The sequence below is a fragment of the Podarcis erhardii genome (assembly GCF_964252035.2).
Source record: "Podarcis erhardii genome assembly, chromosome: 1".
In the NCBI taxonomy this organism is placed as follows: Eukaryota; Metazoa; Chordata; class Lepidosauria; order Squamata; family Lacertidae; genus Podarcis; species Podarcis erhardii.
Genome location: NC_138497.1, coordinates 70,406,827 through 70,426,122, shown reverse-complemented (window position 1 = coordinate 70,426,122; position 19,296 = coordinate 70,406,827). Strand labels below are relative to the sequence as shown.

The following is a 19,296-nucleotide window of genomic DNA, read 5'->3' as shown; positions in this document are numbered from 1 at the left end:
AAATTAATGTTCTTTTGGTGAAGTGTCACTTTATATGCTTTACAGTACAACGAAGACTAACTGAAAGACGCATTTGTGCCCCGTAACGCAATTTTTAAAAAATCAGTGCTGATGATGGAAGTTAAAATCAAACAACATTAAAATGCAAACACTGACAACACCATCCTAACAACATCATAATATAGATAATAAAAACTATAATAACAGCATCAGATTTACTAAACATTTAAAGTCTGTGCAAATGCCTAATGTGTGCTTCACATGCCTATACTTGCAACAGTTAACAACTTACTGTGTGAAGGGGAGATTCGTTTATGAATATAGAGAGGGTAAAAACTGGAAAACACTTGCCCTTCTAAATTTATGGAGTTCAGAAGGATACAAATACAACCTATTTACACGGTTTATTAGTCCTCATGCAGCCAGCCCACTGGATGCCACAGCTGAGCATTACAGAAATGAAAAGGAAAGAGTCACCCTGAGTCTTGTGCTCACACACTTCCCCTGCCATCTCCCCTGCAATTGGCCACAATGAGGACCTTAGCAGAACTTATTCTCACTTTCCACTAACCCTCGCTTGTCATGTTGCACTCGTGGTTTGAAGGTGGCTTGCTCTGAAACTGACTAAAATTTGCAGTTTGAAAAGTTTCTGATCCATACATAAGGTCATAGGAGGTTTTATGGAAAGTGAAGTTAAACACTGTTGAAGGTCACCTCTCAGCTGTGCAGGAAGAAGAAAAAAAAAGGAAGGTAGAAATGTGTGAGCCCAAGACTCATGGTGGCATCTTCCTGCTAATGCCCGTAAAGCTAAATCATGGTTTCTTTTTCCTGTCTCCACTCCACTTGGGCTAGCTGTACCCACAGCCAATCAAAGTGAGGTTTCCCGCTCAGCACTTTGCGAGACGCTCCACTCTGGTGGAATTCCACTGCACTGCATCACCAGACTCTGGTCTTTCTTAGCTTTCTGTCACCGTTACATACACGTTAGATCAATGCATCTGATCACATCCAGTTTAACACATTTGTTGCTCACCACATTTGTTGCCCACATGCCTTTGACCCAGGCCACAGACTTCTTGTGTTTCCAGCACCCTGGCAGATTTCCTGGCCACATCATGATTCACACCAGACAGGCGAATATGGAATTGTTCTTTATTTATCACCTTCCGCAACGTTCTAATTGCTTTACGAAGTCTTTTCTCAGTCCTCTTACGTGCGCAGCTCAGATTGCATGTTTCTAGAAAGGTACAGGTGGTCGCGATCAAGAGCAGAAAGCACTAAAGTGCAACAATACTAGATTCAAAAGAGTTGTCAGTGCAATAATGGTAGACTGCATTAACTATGGCAATACATTATTCTGTGTTAAACTTTTCAATATACCCAAAACAGACAGCAATTAAATGGTGAACATCTAGTGATAATAGCTTTCTGACCATAGGGGAAATGAATATTAAAGCTTTAAAACAGGAGATACTTTTTTCTTTTTGCATGAAGGTGAAAGTGAAAGAGAGAGAAATCAAGGAACAAACTGCAACAAAGCTCCCTCAAAACCATAATCTTTCAATTGTATTGTGGGTTCCTTTCCAACCAACCTGTCACCTCCTTTTGGTTTGTTTCAAGCTCAAAGTCTGCAGATATAAACATTTCTCTAGCTGCCTTCAAGCTGCTGAGGTCTCCAAGAGTTCTCTTGCCAGAACTGCACGTCAGATTTACATAGTAGAAGTTCTTCTCCATTACTGAATTATGTTTCTCTGTGTGAAGAAAATTAAAGGAAGCAAGAGCCATCTATGCTGTAGGGCCTTTCTAAGGCTTGATAAATGTTGCCGAGAGAATGGTTATGGGGCTGTATGATTCATTCCAGATGCTAACAAACGACAAGCAACTGCACTTGATGGTGTATGGTACAGTCTGGTATTTGGACACATTTTCTATTTTATTAGTCTAAAACCAGTGCCGAGGTCTTAATGCTGCCCAAATTAGTTTATTGAAAATTAGCTCCATTTTTACACGCTTAAACCAGCTATGACAAAGCTCTACACCATTAAAAGTTCAAAGTTGGACTGCCAGAACCTCAGTCAGTTTGCTACTAGGAAGATTTACATGGCTATAGTTCTAAGCATTTGCTCACATATTGCGTTTGTGTTCAGAATGAAAGGAAACATATCCAGGTAGCCCTAGGCTTGTGATTAGGTACCGTGTCTGGGAGTCCAGACGTTTACTGCGTCACTTGTCAGCAAACTAATCTGAAAAAATTTACAGTGGCACCTCAAACATGGGCTGAGCTGTGTACCCTTGCATCAACAAGAAATCAAGTCAGTCAAGATGTATTCAACACTTTTCCTGCTGGTGCACATACATAATCACTAGCCTTTGGGACAGATCCCATTTAGACTGCCCATATGTCCCCCTTCCCCCTTAATTGCCCTGTAACATAACTTGATAGGTAATTCTCCAACCATGGTTCTTTAAGCTGTAATGCTTTCTAATCTTTAAGGCTTCCCCATTACACACCTGATGTACAAGCACACATTCTGACTGCAAAGGTTCCTGTCTAATTTGCACTCTTGCCACGGCCCCCGTTCTCTTTTGTCTTGGACTCAAAAGTCAATTTCTTCACCTGACCAATATTGGTCAAGGCAGCCTTGCTCCAACCTAGTTACTGACATTAACACTGTACCATCCCTCACGCAGCCTTGCTTATGACTGGCTACAGAAATTATTGTAGACTATCAAACTATAGAAAAATTATCTTAAATGCCTCTCATTGGATTCTTCTGCAGCTATTTTCAAACTCTGATCACCTTAGGCTATATATGCATTCCGTTCCATGATGAGTGTTGGCACCGTATCCCACCTGGCACCTAACAATGGGTTATTAGATGAGGAGGTCTAGAGCACCACACAGCAGAAGTGAAAGGAGGCCTGGACCCGTCCTATGGCCCTACCGTTGGACAGAGCGGTTGCAGGGAAGCAGAATAATATTGTTCTGACTAATCATGTATCTATAGTGCATGACCATGACCAAACGTTACCAAGGTCCTTCAAAAAGTAACTACAACTACACATCACACACCATTGGGGGCCTCTGGCATTTACTGATCTACAAAATTAACCCGCTTTAATCACGCATATTCATCCATACCTGGTATTATATGATGATGGGCATCTTGAAACATCTTACTCTTTCTCAAGTTACATTTTCCTTCATTAAATTTAAAGGTTACACTTGTCCTGATGGTAGAAAGATCTTCAGGAAGAAACATTAAAATTGTTACTTTCCTATGCAAGGACGTAAAACCAAGCAAGTAACTCGGGTGGCTTTAAAACACTGCATCATCAATACTTTGAAAATAAAAAGTGACCACCTGCTTCTCTCTCCAAGAGAAAGAGCTTTCACATAAAGTGAAAGCAAAGCAATAAGCAGTTTGTGGAATGCTCTTCCCAGGGAGACTCGCCAGGTGCCTTCATTATACACTGTTAGGTGCCAGGGGAAAATGTTCCTCTTCAACCAGGCCTTTGGCTGATTAACATTCTATGTCCTTTTAAAAGTGTTTGGGGGGTTTCTTTCTTTTCTCTTTGTTTTTATTATGTATTTTGTGTTTTTATTTTGTATTTTTATGCGGCAAACTGCCCTGAAATCTTCAGATGAAGGATGTTTTAAAACTTAATAAACAAAGACAAAATTTGTAATTCATCTGCTCCACTAATGCCATATGAATACTATTCCTGGCAACTGGTAGACTGTATAGCAGCATCCTTAATGCATTTAAAAGCAGAACCATCCGTTCCACTTCTTATTTTCATGTGTGAATGCTGTTGCTTTTGGATCCAAAGCCTACACAAATGAGGGATGTATCACCAGGCTTGGGGAAAATCCCAAAGTTTGCAGAACTACTAAAAACTTTAGGGGAGAACGATGGCTTATGTTGGGGTGGGGAAACAGCTTAACAAGGACTGAGTGTGCTTAATGGCCATGGGATGCTAAGTGAGCATGGAGAACAGAAAATGGTAGCAATGACAATCCTGTAGGACTGAATAGGAACACGTTTTGTTAAAGGTGCCAGTTGTAAACTCTGCCTTACACTGAGACACACTAATAATCCACCTAGACCAGCATTGTGCATCCTGAGCACAAGTCACTGCCAAAGACTGCTCCATACCCTGCTAACCTGAGATGATTTTACAAGAGATACCTATGAATGAAGCTGAGATCTTCCCCTCTGCCACTGAACTATGCACTGTCTTCAAGAATCTACAAAAGGCTACTCTAGTTTGGTTGCCCTTTTTAACAAAACAGCAGCACAAAACTTGGGTTGCAACCTTAGGATCAGTTTTAAAAAGTGCCCCCAATTAACTGGGAAGCAGATTGGTTTTTTCCAAAAAATTGTCAATAAAAGAACTTGCAGAATCCAAGGTTGGCAGTGCCATCTTAAAAAACACCCCTCTTTTTTTTCCTCACAAGGAAATGCCTCTTCTATGAGGGTACCTGCTACAATAAAGGGAGTGTTTTCTGCATAACTGCTTTATTCAGAGGCAAATTTAGGCAGATTAGTAAATTAATTGACTACAATTTATTTAATTAAGCAGAACCCTTAAAAGATATAAACCAGCCCAAGCCCAACATGGAAAAATATATAGCAGATAATTTACCTAGAGCAGTTGACTCACTGGCATTTTGTTTTTTTTTCTTAAGTGGAGAAGGGCTGCCACATTTTATATTGTAGGAATCTTCAAGGCCTAAGAGACAGATCATAAAGCTATACAATAAAACAGAAACACATACTAGAATACTACTGAAATATATTCCTGGAAGCTCAATCCAGTTTCTGAATAGACTCTCAAGCTTACAGTACTAAGGCACAAGTGACGCATCACTAAATCTAGAACGCATATTTATTTATTTTGAATATTTGGTCTGCCAAGTGATTTTCACAAGGGAAATCTGGTATAAATTCGTGTAGCAGGAGATAGTTACTACAGAATGTGCATATGGATAGTGGCATATGATTTAATGAATATTTCCAGAATTTTTCTAAGTGTTCTATTCTTTTACTTAGAAATAACAACATTATAATCACTGTGTTCGGCATGACTTACCAGAGGTCAGATGAATGTCAGAGGGGCAGATTAAAAAACACCTATTGCTTCCATCAGTCTTAATGCAGTGCAGAGATATTTTGGGTAAACTGACATCAGGCATGGACCTTTCTATAGGGCAAAATACAGATACACACAGGAGAAGAAAACTAATGACAGATATGGTTCTAAAATGCAAATGTGAAGCTATGCATGGCACAAAATCAATATTGCTGAAGGAGGAAGGCACAAACAGTATATATACATTTCCTCTTTTCTATAAAATACTGAAATTGGGTTTTTTTAAATGCAGGCAACCACAAAAGGAAAAAACAGCCCAGATTAAAAGCACAGGAAAGAAAGCATCAAAGACCTGAAAGTATCTCCTGTTTTGTTTTGTTTTTAAGCCAGCTTTGACAGACAGCCATGATGGCCAGTTAGAAACAAAATAGTACTGCAGGCTGAAGACATACAATAGATTTTTCAGAGGACTGCCTGCAATTTGAAAGATGGATCACTGCTCTTAGTATCATACTTTCACCTCATGGTAAGCGGATTCTAAAGATATTTGACTGCTTCAGAAACCTGGTTCACCAGATGCAATGGTGAGATAAAAGAAACATGGATGTATGATAAGAGAAGTGCACTCTCTTTCAGATCACTTCCAGCTCTTAAAAAGTACTGTCTGTCTTCGGCCGTGATAATGCGGATCCACACTGCTGTGCTCAATGGATCATTGCTATCAAAATTGCTTCAAATGCGCAGGAAACCAAAGTTGCAAAAACCATTGGGGGCTCTTGAATCTTACCAACACAGTCCTTTTTGTTCCAGTGTAATTTGTGGCCAGCATCACAGTGGCATTCATAATCCCCCAGTGTGTTTACGCAGGTATGTTGGCAGCCACCATTGTTGATGCTACACTCATTGACATCTATAGCAGAATGGGGTGGAGGGAGAGAGACATTTAACCAAAAAATTAGTGCAGTTCCTACTGTGCTCAGCGTAGAGTAGCACATGCAAAACTACTGCTGGGTACAATAATACATTCACTATGCTAGGGGTAGCCAATGTGGCACCTGCCAGATATTGCTGGATTCCAGCTCCACCCATATCCCTGACCCCTTTGGATATGTTGGCTGGGAGTTGGAGTCCAACAAAATCTGGAGGGCACAAGTTGGCTACTGCTGGACTATGGTATATATTGAAAGTGTGGCAAGATATCTCTCTCTCTCTCTCTCTCTCTCTCTCTCTCTCTCACACACACACACACACAGACACACACACACACACACACACTTAATTGTAAGTTTGTGAAAGTCAATAGAATCTTGGGCCAAATAAGTGAGCTTAGTTCTGAAACCTGGGGAACCTAAATATGCATATATATTATTTTATTAATCACCCTTTCTTCTAAGAGCCCAGGGCATAAGAACCCAGAATGCATAGCACAAGATAAACAACAAAATACATTACTAAATAAAATGCATACAGAACTAAAATATTACAAAATAACAAATGTCAAAACCCAGACTCATGATTTGTCTTGCTCTAGATAAACCACAAGCCGCAACCAATGTTTCTTATTGGTTTAGAGCGGGTGCTTTGTCTGGAGCAAAACAAACCAGAAGTCTAGGTTTGGACAACATGCTAAGCCAAACCATGACTTAACTCACAGCAGAAGAGCCAGAGGTGGAGTAAAGTGTCACGGTTTGGTTTAATGTTATGTCGGAATCAAAATAAAATGACTTGAAGGCACAGGCTTTCCCCACAGGAACATTTTAAAACCATACGAGACTGTAAATGACTTACTTAGCTTGTCAAAGCTATGGCTACGTATTTCAGTTAGAAAAAACTAAATTACAAACATAATCTGTTTTTTGAAACCTTTCTGAATTAGGGCTAGCCTTGGAGGCAGCTACCGTGCATAATACCTGCTGAAACCAATGGGTGTTTTGCAGGCAGCCATTCTGCAAAACCTCTCTCTTAGTACCCAAGTGTGGAATGCAACTGTTTGTTCTAATAGACATAGTTGCCTTCCAGTAAAAGTGAGAAGGAAAAGTTACTTCAGCAAAAGTATGATAAATACACAGTTAGTAGTTTTCTGTTTCAAACTGACCAAAAAGGAGAAAGGCAAACATCTGAAAAATCTGCAGCACTGGGTTTAAAACCCATATTTCCAATTGCTGTTAAAGATAGCACAAGCAATAAGCATGCCAGCAAGAACTTTATATATACACTCACCTCCACAATGTGTGAAGCCATAGAGTGTGTATCCTTTGTTGCAAGTACACTCAAAAGTGCCTGGATGATTGATGCATATATGGTCACATGTTCTTTCAAATGTACATTCATCAATGTCTGCAATTTTTAAAGGGACACTTCATTATTTCACTTTATGATTAGGAGACATTTATATACTAGGAAAGCTGGATGAAAAGAAAAGTACTGATTTTTTTTGAAAAAGTACTGGATTTTAAAACACCATGAGGCAGTTAGTATATCAAATGTGGCAAACCAAAGAGTAGAACTGCTGTTCAAGTGAATTCTTATGCTTTTTTAGACCACTGAAAGCATTTTGTTATAAGGTAGCCGAGACCAGGCAAAGAGGAAGCAATATTTATCAAGCAATACTTAACTTCCTACTTCTTTTTCCTACTGACTTAACAACGGTATAAAACATTGGTCTACTGATTAAAATGCCACTGACTGCAGAATAATAAAGTGGTTCTTTGTATCTCTGGGCAGGCAAAATATAGTAAGTCGATAGCCAGCAGGTATTTTCTAAAAATAGAGGTGTTGGAACTTGAGGTTCTTTAGAAACTTTCCCTAGCCAACCAACCTTCCTAATAATCCAAGCAGGGAGGGGACAGCAAGGAAGGAAGGTGCAGTTGCTCAGAGGAAAATAAAAAAGTAGTATTTTTTGCATTGCAAGGGCCAAACTAAACATTACACACAGATGCATGTAACATCATTCTGATTGTCCTTTAAAAGGTGGGAAAGACAGTTTGGAGGCAGGTGTGGGGAGGTGAGATTGAAAAAGCTGTAAGGGAGTGCCTTTTCTCACCTGCTATTTCCACTCTCCACATTGCCTCTTAAAACAGCTCCTTCCTCCAACACAGATTTTAATAAATATTTTCTTGAACTTAAAAAGGAGGCCACTGCTCTGAAGGAAATTTGGAAAAATCAGCAGGGAAGGGGGTAAGCACCCCCTCCTCTATCAGTTCTCTAATCCCAACCACTCCCTAGAAGTGGCTCTTCCCATTTTAATAGGGCAATCAGCATCCATACATTTTTGTGTGGAATGCCTTGGTTTATCCCGAATACACCATCTTGTTGGTATTTAATACAACTGCTATATGACATTTAATACTGAAATCATTGTTCTAGAAATAACAGAACGTGGGTGGCGTTGTGGTCTAAACCACTGAACCTCTTGGGCTTGCCAAGCGTAAGGTCGGCAGTTCAAATATGTGCAACGGGGTGAGCTCCCGTTGCTCTGTCCCAGCTCCTGACAACCGAGCAGTTCGAAAAAGCATACTAGAGTGAGTAGATAAATAGGTACCGCTGTGGCAGGATGGTAAACGGTGTTTCCATGCGCTCTGGCACTCCTCATGGTGTCCCATTGTGCCAGAAGTGGTTTAGTCATGCTGGCCACTAGACCTAGAAAGCTGTCTGTGGACAAATGCCAGCTCCCTCAGCCTGAAGAGAGATGAGTGCCACACCCCATAGTGCAATTCAACTGGACTTAACCGTCCAGGGACCCTTTACCTTTTTACCTTACCTTTTATATTTTCTAGAAATAACCCAGCCATACATAGGCAAGAAGGTGAACATTGTACATAGACAACACACAGATGGAGGTTGAGATCAGGGATTAAAAGATAAGTAATTGGTAGAAAAATGAATAATAGGTAGGTGCACAAAATACTGTATTCAACTAGCACTTGTATGGGTTTTTAAACTGTTAACATATTATTATTTTTCTTAGAAAAAAATAGCCTACTTCAAACACAAATTTGAATAGTAGCACAATTTTAATTAAATAATGAGCTAACTACTGGTTGGTAAACAGATTAGGTAGAAAGATGAGAGACTTAATACTAAAACAAACTGTATTCAAATGGTACTTTCACTTGCACTCTCATAAATTCTACATTTCCTATTTGTCATGCTACATCCGATCTTAAAAAAAAACACAAAACCAAAAGATAAAGAACAGTGGATTGAGTTTTGGGTTTTTGGTAATCAGTTCTGCTTTGCAGAAGTCATTGTCAATGATGGCTTCATAAATTGTTGTCTAGAAAAATTGATTAATGCACCTACTAAAGCTGACAGAAGCCGAGTCATGAAATAAATTCAACTCCAGAACATTATTTCTGGAATTCATTAGCACCTCATTACTACCTACATGCTCAAACTGTTCCAAACATATTTATATTTTTATTGCTTGCCCCTGCACATACCTTGACAAGACTTTTCATCAGTTAATAATTTATAGCCTTTTTTGCAGCTGCAATCAAAACTACCAATGGTGTTTCTGCAAAAGTGATCACATCCACCGTTACTGGCCTGACATTCATCAATATCTGTAAATAAAGAAACAAAGGATACAAAATTTGATTTCCTTTTCTTGACAGATCCTAAAACAGGTAAATACCATAAATTTCAACCATTTTCTGAGTGCTCCTCCCATCTCCTTATACAGCAACCATTAGATTCTCTATCTTTTCTAAAAAAAAATACCCTGCTAAGCCACGAGGATTCTAGTTTCAAGTAATTATATAACATTTTAACATTTAAATTATATAACATTTAGGAAACATCTGAAGGCAGCCCCGTATAGGGAAGCTTTAATGTTTTATTATGCTTTTATATATGCTGGAAGCTGCCCAGAGTGGCTGGGGCAACCCAGTCAGATGGGCGGGTACAAATAATAAATTGTTGTTGTTTAAAAATAGTTTTAAAAGTACTATCACGCTAGGCTTAAGTCATATTCCCACTGATTAAACCTGTAGTTCATACACTGTGTGCATGAACACAATAAAGTAATAAAATAAATTTATTAAAGGTTCCTATGCGGCCAGAATACACAGCTACAAAGGAGGCTGCCTGTGACAATTCTCAGTGATTCACTGTTCTGGTCTATCAGCCTCTGGCACGGCTGGGCAGCTCTGCTGAATTAGGTATGGCAGGAGCGTTTTTATGACTCCTGGGGCACGGAGGAAGCAGATTAATCTGCCCTCAAGAGGAGGTGCCCACAGAACCAGTGACACATGCAGAAACAAGAGGTTAAGGGGAACTAAAAAAAACCTTGCATGTTGTTTTGTGACATATTGGTTTGCCTTATAAATATAGTGTCGTAAATTAAATGATGGAAGGTGGGTAGTTCATTCTTACACATTCTTCTTGCAACCCATTTTGGTTCTACATGAACAGAAGAAAAGTCAGAAAATGTGATGCACATGCCGAAGATCCCCCAGCCAATTGCCAATCCTGGGTTATGTTTACTATGTATTTTAGACCTGTGTGTCTCCCTGTATGAACACCCTAAACACCCATTTCTAACTTTCTGAAAGTGGAGACTATTTAAAGGACCATATGCAAATTACAGCTGAGCTTCCCATTTCAATTTTTTTGCTTGTTTTCTTAATAATTTACAAATGGCAAGGTTTTCATTGGGATGCTGCAAAAGCAGCAATTTCTATATGAACATTGCAAAAAAAAAAAAAAAAGGTCTAAACTCTACCTTTGCAAGTCTTCCCATCAAACTGAAGGGTAAATCCAAGAGGACAGCTGCAATGAACACCTGTTGAGGTGTCTTTACAAGTGCGATCACAGCCACCATTATTTACTGCACATGTTTCTAAGGAAAGGAAATAAAATCTGGCATTTGCAGAAGGAAAAACTAAAAGAGAATTTAAAAGCAGCATGTGGTATTTGATCTTTTCCAACTGAATTACTTCCATTCTAACTTGCCAATTTTAAATTAAGATATGGACAACTCTGTTACAGAAAACTTAAATTATAGCTTCAAAAATTTTTAACAGAAGATGTGACAACTGTAGCCAAATGTAAAGAAGGGGGAAAGCAAAGCCATGCTCACTGGATCAACTCCATCTGCTGGGTCCCCGTTGCTGGTCCTGCCATCCTCCACATTTTGGAGGGCAAAGGACTGCAGTAGGGAACCTACTATGCTCATGTCAGGAACTTTGTAATTTAGACTCCTGATCGGGCAATGGGAGATATTACAGAGAGGGCAGGGCCAAGGAGCTCATCCTGCTCTTCACTTCACGTGTTGGTAACTACGTGAAGGCATGATGCCTGCATAAGATCCTGTGGGGTGGACAACTGACTACATTCACCCAAAGGATATGGACTCAGGCTTCATGTTTCCATGACAGAAGGTGCACCCTGTTCACTCAAATGTAAAAGAGCACTCTAAGTCAAGTGAAGGTGAATGGATGTATCAAAGAAGAGGGTGTGCTTAACCACATTATCCTCAGCAGGCCACAGGTTTTTTTGGAGCAAATTAAGAGAAAGAACATGCCTTAATTAGGAAAATAACATTTTAAGGTCTTTAAGATAGGGATTCTCATATCCTGCAGTATAGATGAATAGGCTTGAAATTTAAATTAATGTGAATGAACTCAATTCCTGGCCTTTGTGCAGAACTGCAGCTATGGCCCAAAATATGGCTATTCCTCCCCCTGAGGCAGACCAGCAGACCGGAAAGTGGAATGGATTCAAAATCACAGTCTTAGGACTGGATCCTCTGCATCTTTACAAAAGTCTCCTTGTCTGGGACACTAACTGAAGCACAATATTTGAAGGCAAGTCCTATTTTATTTCAAGAGAATTTCATTTTAATCAAGGGTGCTTGATCATTCCCCATTGTACATGATTTCTACATGCTTAACCACATGACACGGCTGGGGGGAAATTCTCTCTTAAGTTGCCAATAACCTCCTTTCATAAAGATAAGATTGAACTCTATATGCTACTACAGATTTCAAACTTAGCGCAAGTAGGAAAGGTATAATCCCCTGTGCAAATGCATAAGTGCATTTGCATGAATCTGTGAGATACTTGACAAAGGGAAAGAACATGATATATGGTTCAATGGAATATTGAACCGTCTTGCCGAGAATTTCCCATGCTAAACTGTACCAGCATGAAAGCAGGCAAAATTCCCATTGACTTTATTCAGTAGGATGGGTAAAAGTGTTTCCTGATGCTGAAAATAATCATATAAGATACAACACTTAAAACTGGGGAAACGGTATTTCACAAAGGAAGGTTTGGTAAGTTATCAGTGTCAACTATCAGACTAGAGCACTTCTTACCCATGAGCAGTCGCCGTTTCACTCGCTTGTCTACATCAGCTCCCGCTGTTGCATTGTTTTCAGAGAGCTCAGTTGTAGCCTCCTCTCTCTCTTTAAAAGCGAAAGAAAAGTAGTATCATAATTGGTCCTACATGCAGTAGGTACTACATTTTGGTTCAGGAAAGAATCTCCACCATTTCCTCCAACTCATGGGTAACTTTGAGCTGTGTTTGCTTGAATCCTATGTCAACATACAGGAGTCCAATTCACAATGGCCGTGTTCAAGTATAAAGCCTGTCATTAACTATTGTTAGGTAAATTCATTTGTGCATGAACTGTGTGCTAGTGCAAACAGCCTCAATACGCTCACTTCACCTGTCCCTTTCTCCCAATGGGAAATGGCATGGCTTAAAAGTGCTCATGGTGTTTTTCTCCCAAACAAACCATTATAGGAAGCCAGGATGAACTTGAAATCCTAATGTAGAAAGACATGTGTGATCTGATAGGTATCATCATCATGACTTGGTGGAATGAGATGCATAACTGGAATATAGCAACTGAAGAGTATACCTTGTTCAAAATGAATAACACTTTTTAAAAGTATCTTTTGAGTCTCTCTCCTTCCATTTGACTCGCATTGAGAACACTGTTAATGCAGAACTGAATGCAGAAGAGCAATGAGATGTACAGACTAGTCAATGCACAATTTACATCTTCGTCACAAAGTGGTTTAGGTACGGTAATTTTCTAAGGAACGGTCTGTAGCTCAAGGATAGAGTGTCTGTTTTGCCCAGAGAAGGTCTCAGGTTCAATCCCAGGCATCGCCAGCAAGGCCTGGGAAGGTCCCCTGCCTGAAACTCTGGAGAGCGGCTGCCAGTCAGTGCAAGCAATACTGAGCAAGTTGGACCAATGATCTGACTTAGTTGAAAGCAGCTTCTTATGTTATGGAAACACCAATGAAAACACCAGTAAAGCCAATGAAAACTCTGCAATTGCTCCTGAGAAATACTTTAAAGGGAAACAAAAGGGACAAAATATAACTCCAGCAAAGTTCTTTTCTCAATTGAAGTCTGGAGGATCAATATATATATATATATTATTATAAGCAGACCTCCTTTCCTTCCAAAACCAACCATTCAAAGTTGCCTAATCAGATGTGGGGCATGATTCTCACTTTGAAAGGTACAGTTTGACCAGCCAGCCATTTTTGAGCAAAATACGCAGAGATGGCTAAAGGCCGATGTCATACATATTTCGTCTAACTGAAAAGAATTCAAGTGCTTACATACCAAGGCAAGTTTTTCCATTGGAATGCAGCATGTATTCTGGATGACATCCACAAACAGGTCCATCATCAGCATCTTCACATGTATGCTGACAACCACCATTCCCATGGTTGCAAGTCACTAAAAAGAAGACATAAAACTGAGCTTCAGAAGCGTTTGCAAAGCCTATGGAAATCTGCAGCTCAGGGAGACTGTATCTTGAATATTATATCTTTGCCCTCCATGCATTTGGCATGCCTGCCTATGAACTATTTTATCAAGATTTTCATCTGTTGTGTATGTACTTTGACACAATTACCAAACCAAAGTTAATTATAACCACGAGCAACAAACAAATTAAACACTCATTGACATGCCTGCTTTTAACTGACTTAACAATTTAAATTAAATTAACAAAATTAAATTAATTACACTTTACTAGTCTTACATTTATATTGTTTTTATATAAATAGTTCATAATTGATGAAGCAATTTAAATCAATTAAATGAAATTAAATTAATTATACTAGTCTTACATTTGAACTGATTTCATTTAAATGGTTCATAATTGATGAACCACTGAAAAACAACTATCACGATAATTCAGTAGGTGATATTTCTAGGAATATTTGATCCAAGAATAGTAGTTTAACACAGCTAAACAGCATGGGCAACTAATTATCTGATCAGGAGTTCACCTTAAAAACAGTGTATCTGAATTCAAAGCTGAACACAGGTAGCTCCTAATTTTATATTTGGCAAAAATCCATTGCCAGAAGGTAGCTCTGATCAAGAGCTAGTCAAAACTCAACACTAACTTTTTGTAAGTTATAAAATATTGCAGTACATTAAAGACTATGAGAATTTTGGTGCCATGGTCTGCTGCAGAAAGAACTTCATTGGATGCACCTTAAATCTGTTCTTCCTTTAAAAGTGCCTCAAGGAGCTCTGCTATTTTTGCAGTAACAGACCATAGAACACTCTGAGAACAGCCCACAGTTTCCCTAGGAGCCAGGAAGTAGGTGGGCTATAAGCTTTATCTGCTTATAGGTTGTTCTTTGGGGTGGGAGAGTTGGCTGGGCTTAAGAATTCCCAACAGGCAGAACTAGGCTGCTGTCTTGTAATAATAATAATAATAATAATAATAATAATAATAATAATAATAATAATAATAATAATATATTTATACCCCACCCATCTGGCTGGGTTTCCCCAGCCACTCTTGGGGTGAGCCTGGCTGTAAAGTAGATACTGTTCTAGGAATTACTATTAATTAAAAGAGCCATTTCATCACAATCTCTGAAATGTTTTTGTACAGTGGCATTTTGAATATCTACCAGTTTAATACCTTATCCCACCAAACTGAATTTTAGATAGCGTCATGCTTGCAAACGAAGCCTCACATTAACTAACAGCTACAGGAATGCCATAATTCTACTTGTTCGCCTTGAGAAACCGTAAGTAAGTGTAGAATGTTGCATACAAATGCAGCCTCTCTGGTTTCTGGCCAGTTCAAATCCAGGTCTGCATTCGCAGGCCACTCCTCCTTTCGGTGCTTCTTTGCAGATATGGGCACAGCCATGATTTTTATTCATACAGCTCATACCTTCTGCAAAAACAACAAGAGGATGCATCAGTGTTCTTTGTGACTTTAAATGCAGATGACACATTCTAGACAAAAACTGTTTAAATAGGTGACACATTCTAGATGTGAACTATTTAAATAAGTACCAGGTGGCCTTGAAACAATCTATCTTATTCAAACAAAGAATTCTGAATATTTGTACAGCAAGAGTACTGTAAAACCTTAATATGCAACACCACCACTTAATATTTTTCTCTGTGCTGTGCTGGATAACACAAGGTAACACTCCCCCTGAAGACACAAGTTTGCAGTTTGGGTGTGCTTCTGCACTCAGCCCTGAGCATGAATGCCTAGCTCTCTGAAGTTAAAGCTAGTGCACCAGTTCATCCCGTCCCTTGAGTTGTCTGACTGGCCTCAGTGACACATGCCTTGATTACATCCCATTTGGATTACTGTAATGGGGCTGCCTTTGAAAAGTGCTCAGGAACTTCAACCGGCTCAAAGAGCGGCAACCAGATTGCTGACCAGGGCAACCATATCCCACCGGGACTCATACCCAGCTATGGTCCTAAGGGAGAGGTTAAATAAATTGTTTTAAAATAGTTAAACCTTTTTGTGATCTAATTTGTTTTACGTGTCTATTAAACATTATTTATTTTAATGGAACCATTACTAAGTATTAAATTTAATTTCCTGTGATTCAGGTATCTATGCTTCACATAGCAGTGGCTGACCAGAATTCAGTACAAACCAACGTGTTCTTGATGACAATGAATAATGTCCCATTAGTTGACTTCTTTGCCCTTTCCGGACACCTCATAAAACCATTTTGTAATTTGTCTCCAACAGTTGCAAGCTGTTCACACTCTTAACACTCAGTTACCTGGAGGCAACAGGGATTGTCTTCCAAAATCATGCTGCCAAAACCTGAAGTCAATTAAACGATGAATAATCATTCCCTGGGTAACAGTTTTAAAGACCCTCTTTCGGCTTGATTCAGTGTGCCACTAATTAGCAGCAATCTATAGCCCTCTTTGGTGTTTTAAATACTGAATCGTACTGTGATTAACCTATGCTTCCATGGGATTAACCTATACTATACTAACATTTTACTAGCTAGTATAAAAATAAATCTAGGTAGCAATAATAGGCCATTACTGGTTTTAAATAAATGCTCGGACAGTTTTACTGGCCAAATCCCTTTTACTGGCCAAATCCCTTCAGGCTGCAGAGCATCCTCAGAACCATCAGAACCTATCCCTTTCTTTTAAAAAAAGGTCCCTGCCAAGAGCCATAAAAAAATTCTTGTTCCATTCAGGTCAACTTTCCCCTTTTTTACACTCGGAAAACCCTTTCCGTATCTATTCACCTGCCAAGGAATACCTGCATGTTCGTCATTCACTGCCTGCACGTTACAAGGGTTTCTGCAGTGTTTTAATATTAATGTTGCATTTTAATTGTTAACTTGTCCTAAGACTTTGGGGTGAAGGTAACAAATTGTAGTAGTAGTAATAGCAGTAGTAGCAGTGATAACAATCATAATAAAAACTACCCATTTAACCTTTCTTTTAGGAGCTTTTGATGTAAAAACGTCCATTCTTGAGATTGGGGGCGGGGCACAGGGAATATTTCCCCTTTTCAGCATTTCTGCTAGATCCTCTATCCCAAAAGGCCACATGTCAGTGACTTGTGCATTAACAACCACACTGCCTCATGGTTGCTGTAGTGGTGTCCAATTTTCTTCCAAAGAGGGCCAGATTTGATGAAGTGAAGGGCCATGGGGGCTGACCAAAGGGCCAACCGAAATTGTAGACCTTTTTTTAGGATTGATGGTGTTGAGCTTTAAGAATTCAAGTTGTTGAGATTTTTTTGGGATTTTACCCCAGGAAATAAACTGCCACAGGGGCCGCATTAAACCAACCAGCAGGCCAGATTAGGCCCCCTGAGGCAGACTTTGGACATGCCTGCTGTAGTCCACACATACCCCTGATGAAACAATTGTCAATCAGGCATGAAAGGCCTTGGCTTGGAGGTAAGCATACAGATTTATTTGCAGAATTGCTCCTCGCAGGATTTCACCCAACTCTGCTCTGCAGCCACGTTATTATTCCAAGAAGACGAATGTGAACTGACAACATGGCCTCTGAAGGCTCTGTAACATTTTAATTAGGCATGCTGTCTTCTTAACACCTCTATTTATGGTACAGATAGACTCCTTCTAAAGCTGCAGCTTTGGACAACAAAGGAGAGTGCCTACAAGGGCTTTGATTATTCTGCTCTGCTGGCTTCTTGATTCCTTTCCCAGAGTGAGAAAACTAACAAGACAATGATGCCTCCAACCCTTCAGAATACACAAAATATCCACATGAAAACTGGCAATCACTATTATGCTGTCAGTCAAACTCTTTGCATCCCAGAAGATCACAAATTAGCCTTATTAAACTCTAGTGTTTTGTGGCATTTGGAAGCTTCAACACGCCATGTGATCTGTCTGTTAGCTAAGAGGTGTTTAAGAAGCATTAAGAGAATTAACAGCTTTAGATTTCTGCTAACAGTGTAACTTCTTTGTGCCATTCAGAAACCAATGGAGACATCATTCAAGCAGGTACTTTGGTAAAGTTCACTGAACTCAAACAAACACTTCAAATGCTGAATAGAGACTTGTTTAGTTTTGCATGGGGAGGGGGGGCATTGTCTTGCACTCTTCTACTGAAAGCTATTGAGTGGGGGGGCAGCACATTCCGAAACACTACAATTAAATAACAACATACTATATACCCTTTGCCTGACTAGTTAAACACACTTTATTTGAAATGTAAAATAAATGTAAAATCTACTAAGTTGCTGAAGTTGAAAGCTTATTTAATCATTGATTAAGTGTTTCTATCTTTATTTATGAACAATTTTAAAAAGAGAAATGAAAGAATGTTTGTTTATTGTATTTCCATCCAGTCCTTCCTCCTAATGGAGTCTAGGGGAGGTAACAAAACTGTTAAAAGCAACATAAAAACCATTAAAACAAGTAAAATTCATCAACAAACCAACCACTGCAATAGAGCACACAGAAAACCCATTTCATATAGCTAACTACCAAAAGCTTGGCAAAATAAATACATATTGATTGACATCTTAGTGCAGGCTTCCTCAATCTTGGCCCTCCAGATGTTTTTGGGACTACAACTCCCATCATCCCTAGCTATCAGGACCAGTGGTCAGGGATGATGGGAGTTGCAGTCCCAAAACATCTGGAGGGCCGAGTTTGCCTATGCCTGTCTTAGTGTCAACAGTGTAGGAGACAACTGAATCTCCATAAGAAGGAAGCTCCAGAAATGGGGGACTGTGCTACTGTTCTGTGGACTTCTCCTGCAGATGCTACAGAATGGATCAAAGAGCACTGGGGAGGCCCTCCTTCACATGCTTGGGTCTGAAGATGTACAGGGCTTTGTACACCAGCATCAATACCTGTAAGTTAAATTTATAGATCTGATATCAACTTGAATGAGATGATGACTGCAGCGTCAGCATTTCAAATGTACAGTATGTATTTGGAAAGTACTATGAGAATCAGATAACTTGTTATGTGATGGATACACAATTTAAAGCAAAATGCTCTGGATTCTAGCACAAACTATGCCAAGATTAGGAAAGGATAAAAGGCATCAAAAATGCCTAATTCAGCACTGTTTGAGTTATTTACATCAAGTAGAAGAACTTGTGTCTCAGTCCATTTCTTCTGGGTATCAGCAACCAGATTCAAGACATTAGGTTAAGGTGGGGCCTTGGTTGCAAATAAAATAATCCATTCACTGACCTGAAAACAGTTTAACTTCTGACAAACTTCGATCAACTCAAAATGTGAATCAATGATTCATGGGGATAGATGTTCATGTGATGTCCACAATTTATCTGAGTTATTTTGCTCTGTCTTCTACTCTCACCAACTTCACATTTACCTATACACAGAATTTTCCTTTGGTCCATGTTTCTGCTTTTCCACAAGCTATGTTATATTTACTGTACTTCCATTGGCCATTTAAATACTTCTAGT

The 19,296-nt window shown here is 39.3% G+C and overlaps 1 protein-coding gene across 3 annotated transcripts in view; it reads right to left on the bottom strand.

The window, feature by feature from the left end:
* The window catches only part of SCUBE2 (signal peptide, CUB domain and EGF like domain containing 2), a 45,962-nt gene that overhangs the window by 14,335 nt on the left and 12,331 nt on the right, over positions 1–19,296 (bottom strand). Inside the window, exons 5-16 of one of the 3 annotated variants that reach the window (XM_081840430.1) lie at positions 15,147–15,272; positions 13,688–13,804; positions 12,420–12,509; positions 10,823–10,939; positions 9,540–9,662; positions 7,318–7,434; positions 5,885–6,007; positions 5,098–5,208; positions 4,651–4,737; positions 3,143–3,247; positions 1,593–1,751; positions 1,034–1,237 (exon numbers count right to left, since the gene is read on the bottom strand). In XM_081840430.1, the coding sequence (XP_081696556.1) occupies positions 1,034–1,237; positions 1,593–1,751; positions 3,143–3,247; positions 4,651–4,737; positions 5,098–5,208; positions 5,885–6,007; positions 7,318–7,434; positions 9,540–9,662; positions 10,823–10,939; positions 12,420–12,509; positions 13,688–13,804; positions 15,147–15,272 (1,479 nt within the window). The remainder of the gene's footprint in view (positions 1–1,033; positions 1,238–1,592; positions 1,752–3,142; positions 3,248–4,650; positions 4,738–5,097; positions 5,209–5,884; positions 6,008–7,317; positions 7,435–9,539; positions 9,663–10,822; positions 10,940–12,419; positions 12,510–13,687; positions 13,805–15,146; positions 15,273–19,296) is intronic. The other 2 variants (XM_081840431.1, XM_081840432.1) reach the window with 2 other exon arrangements.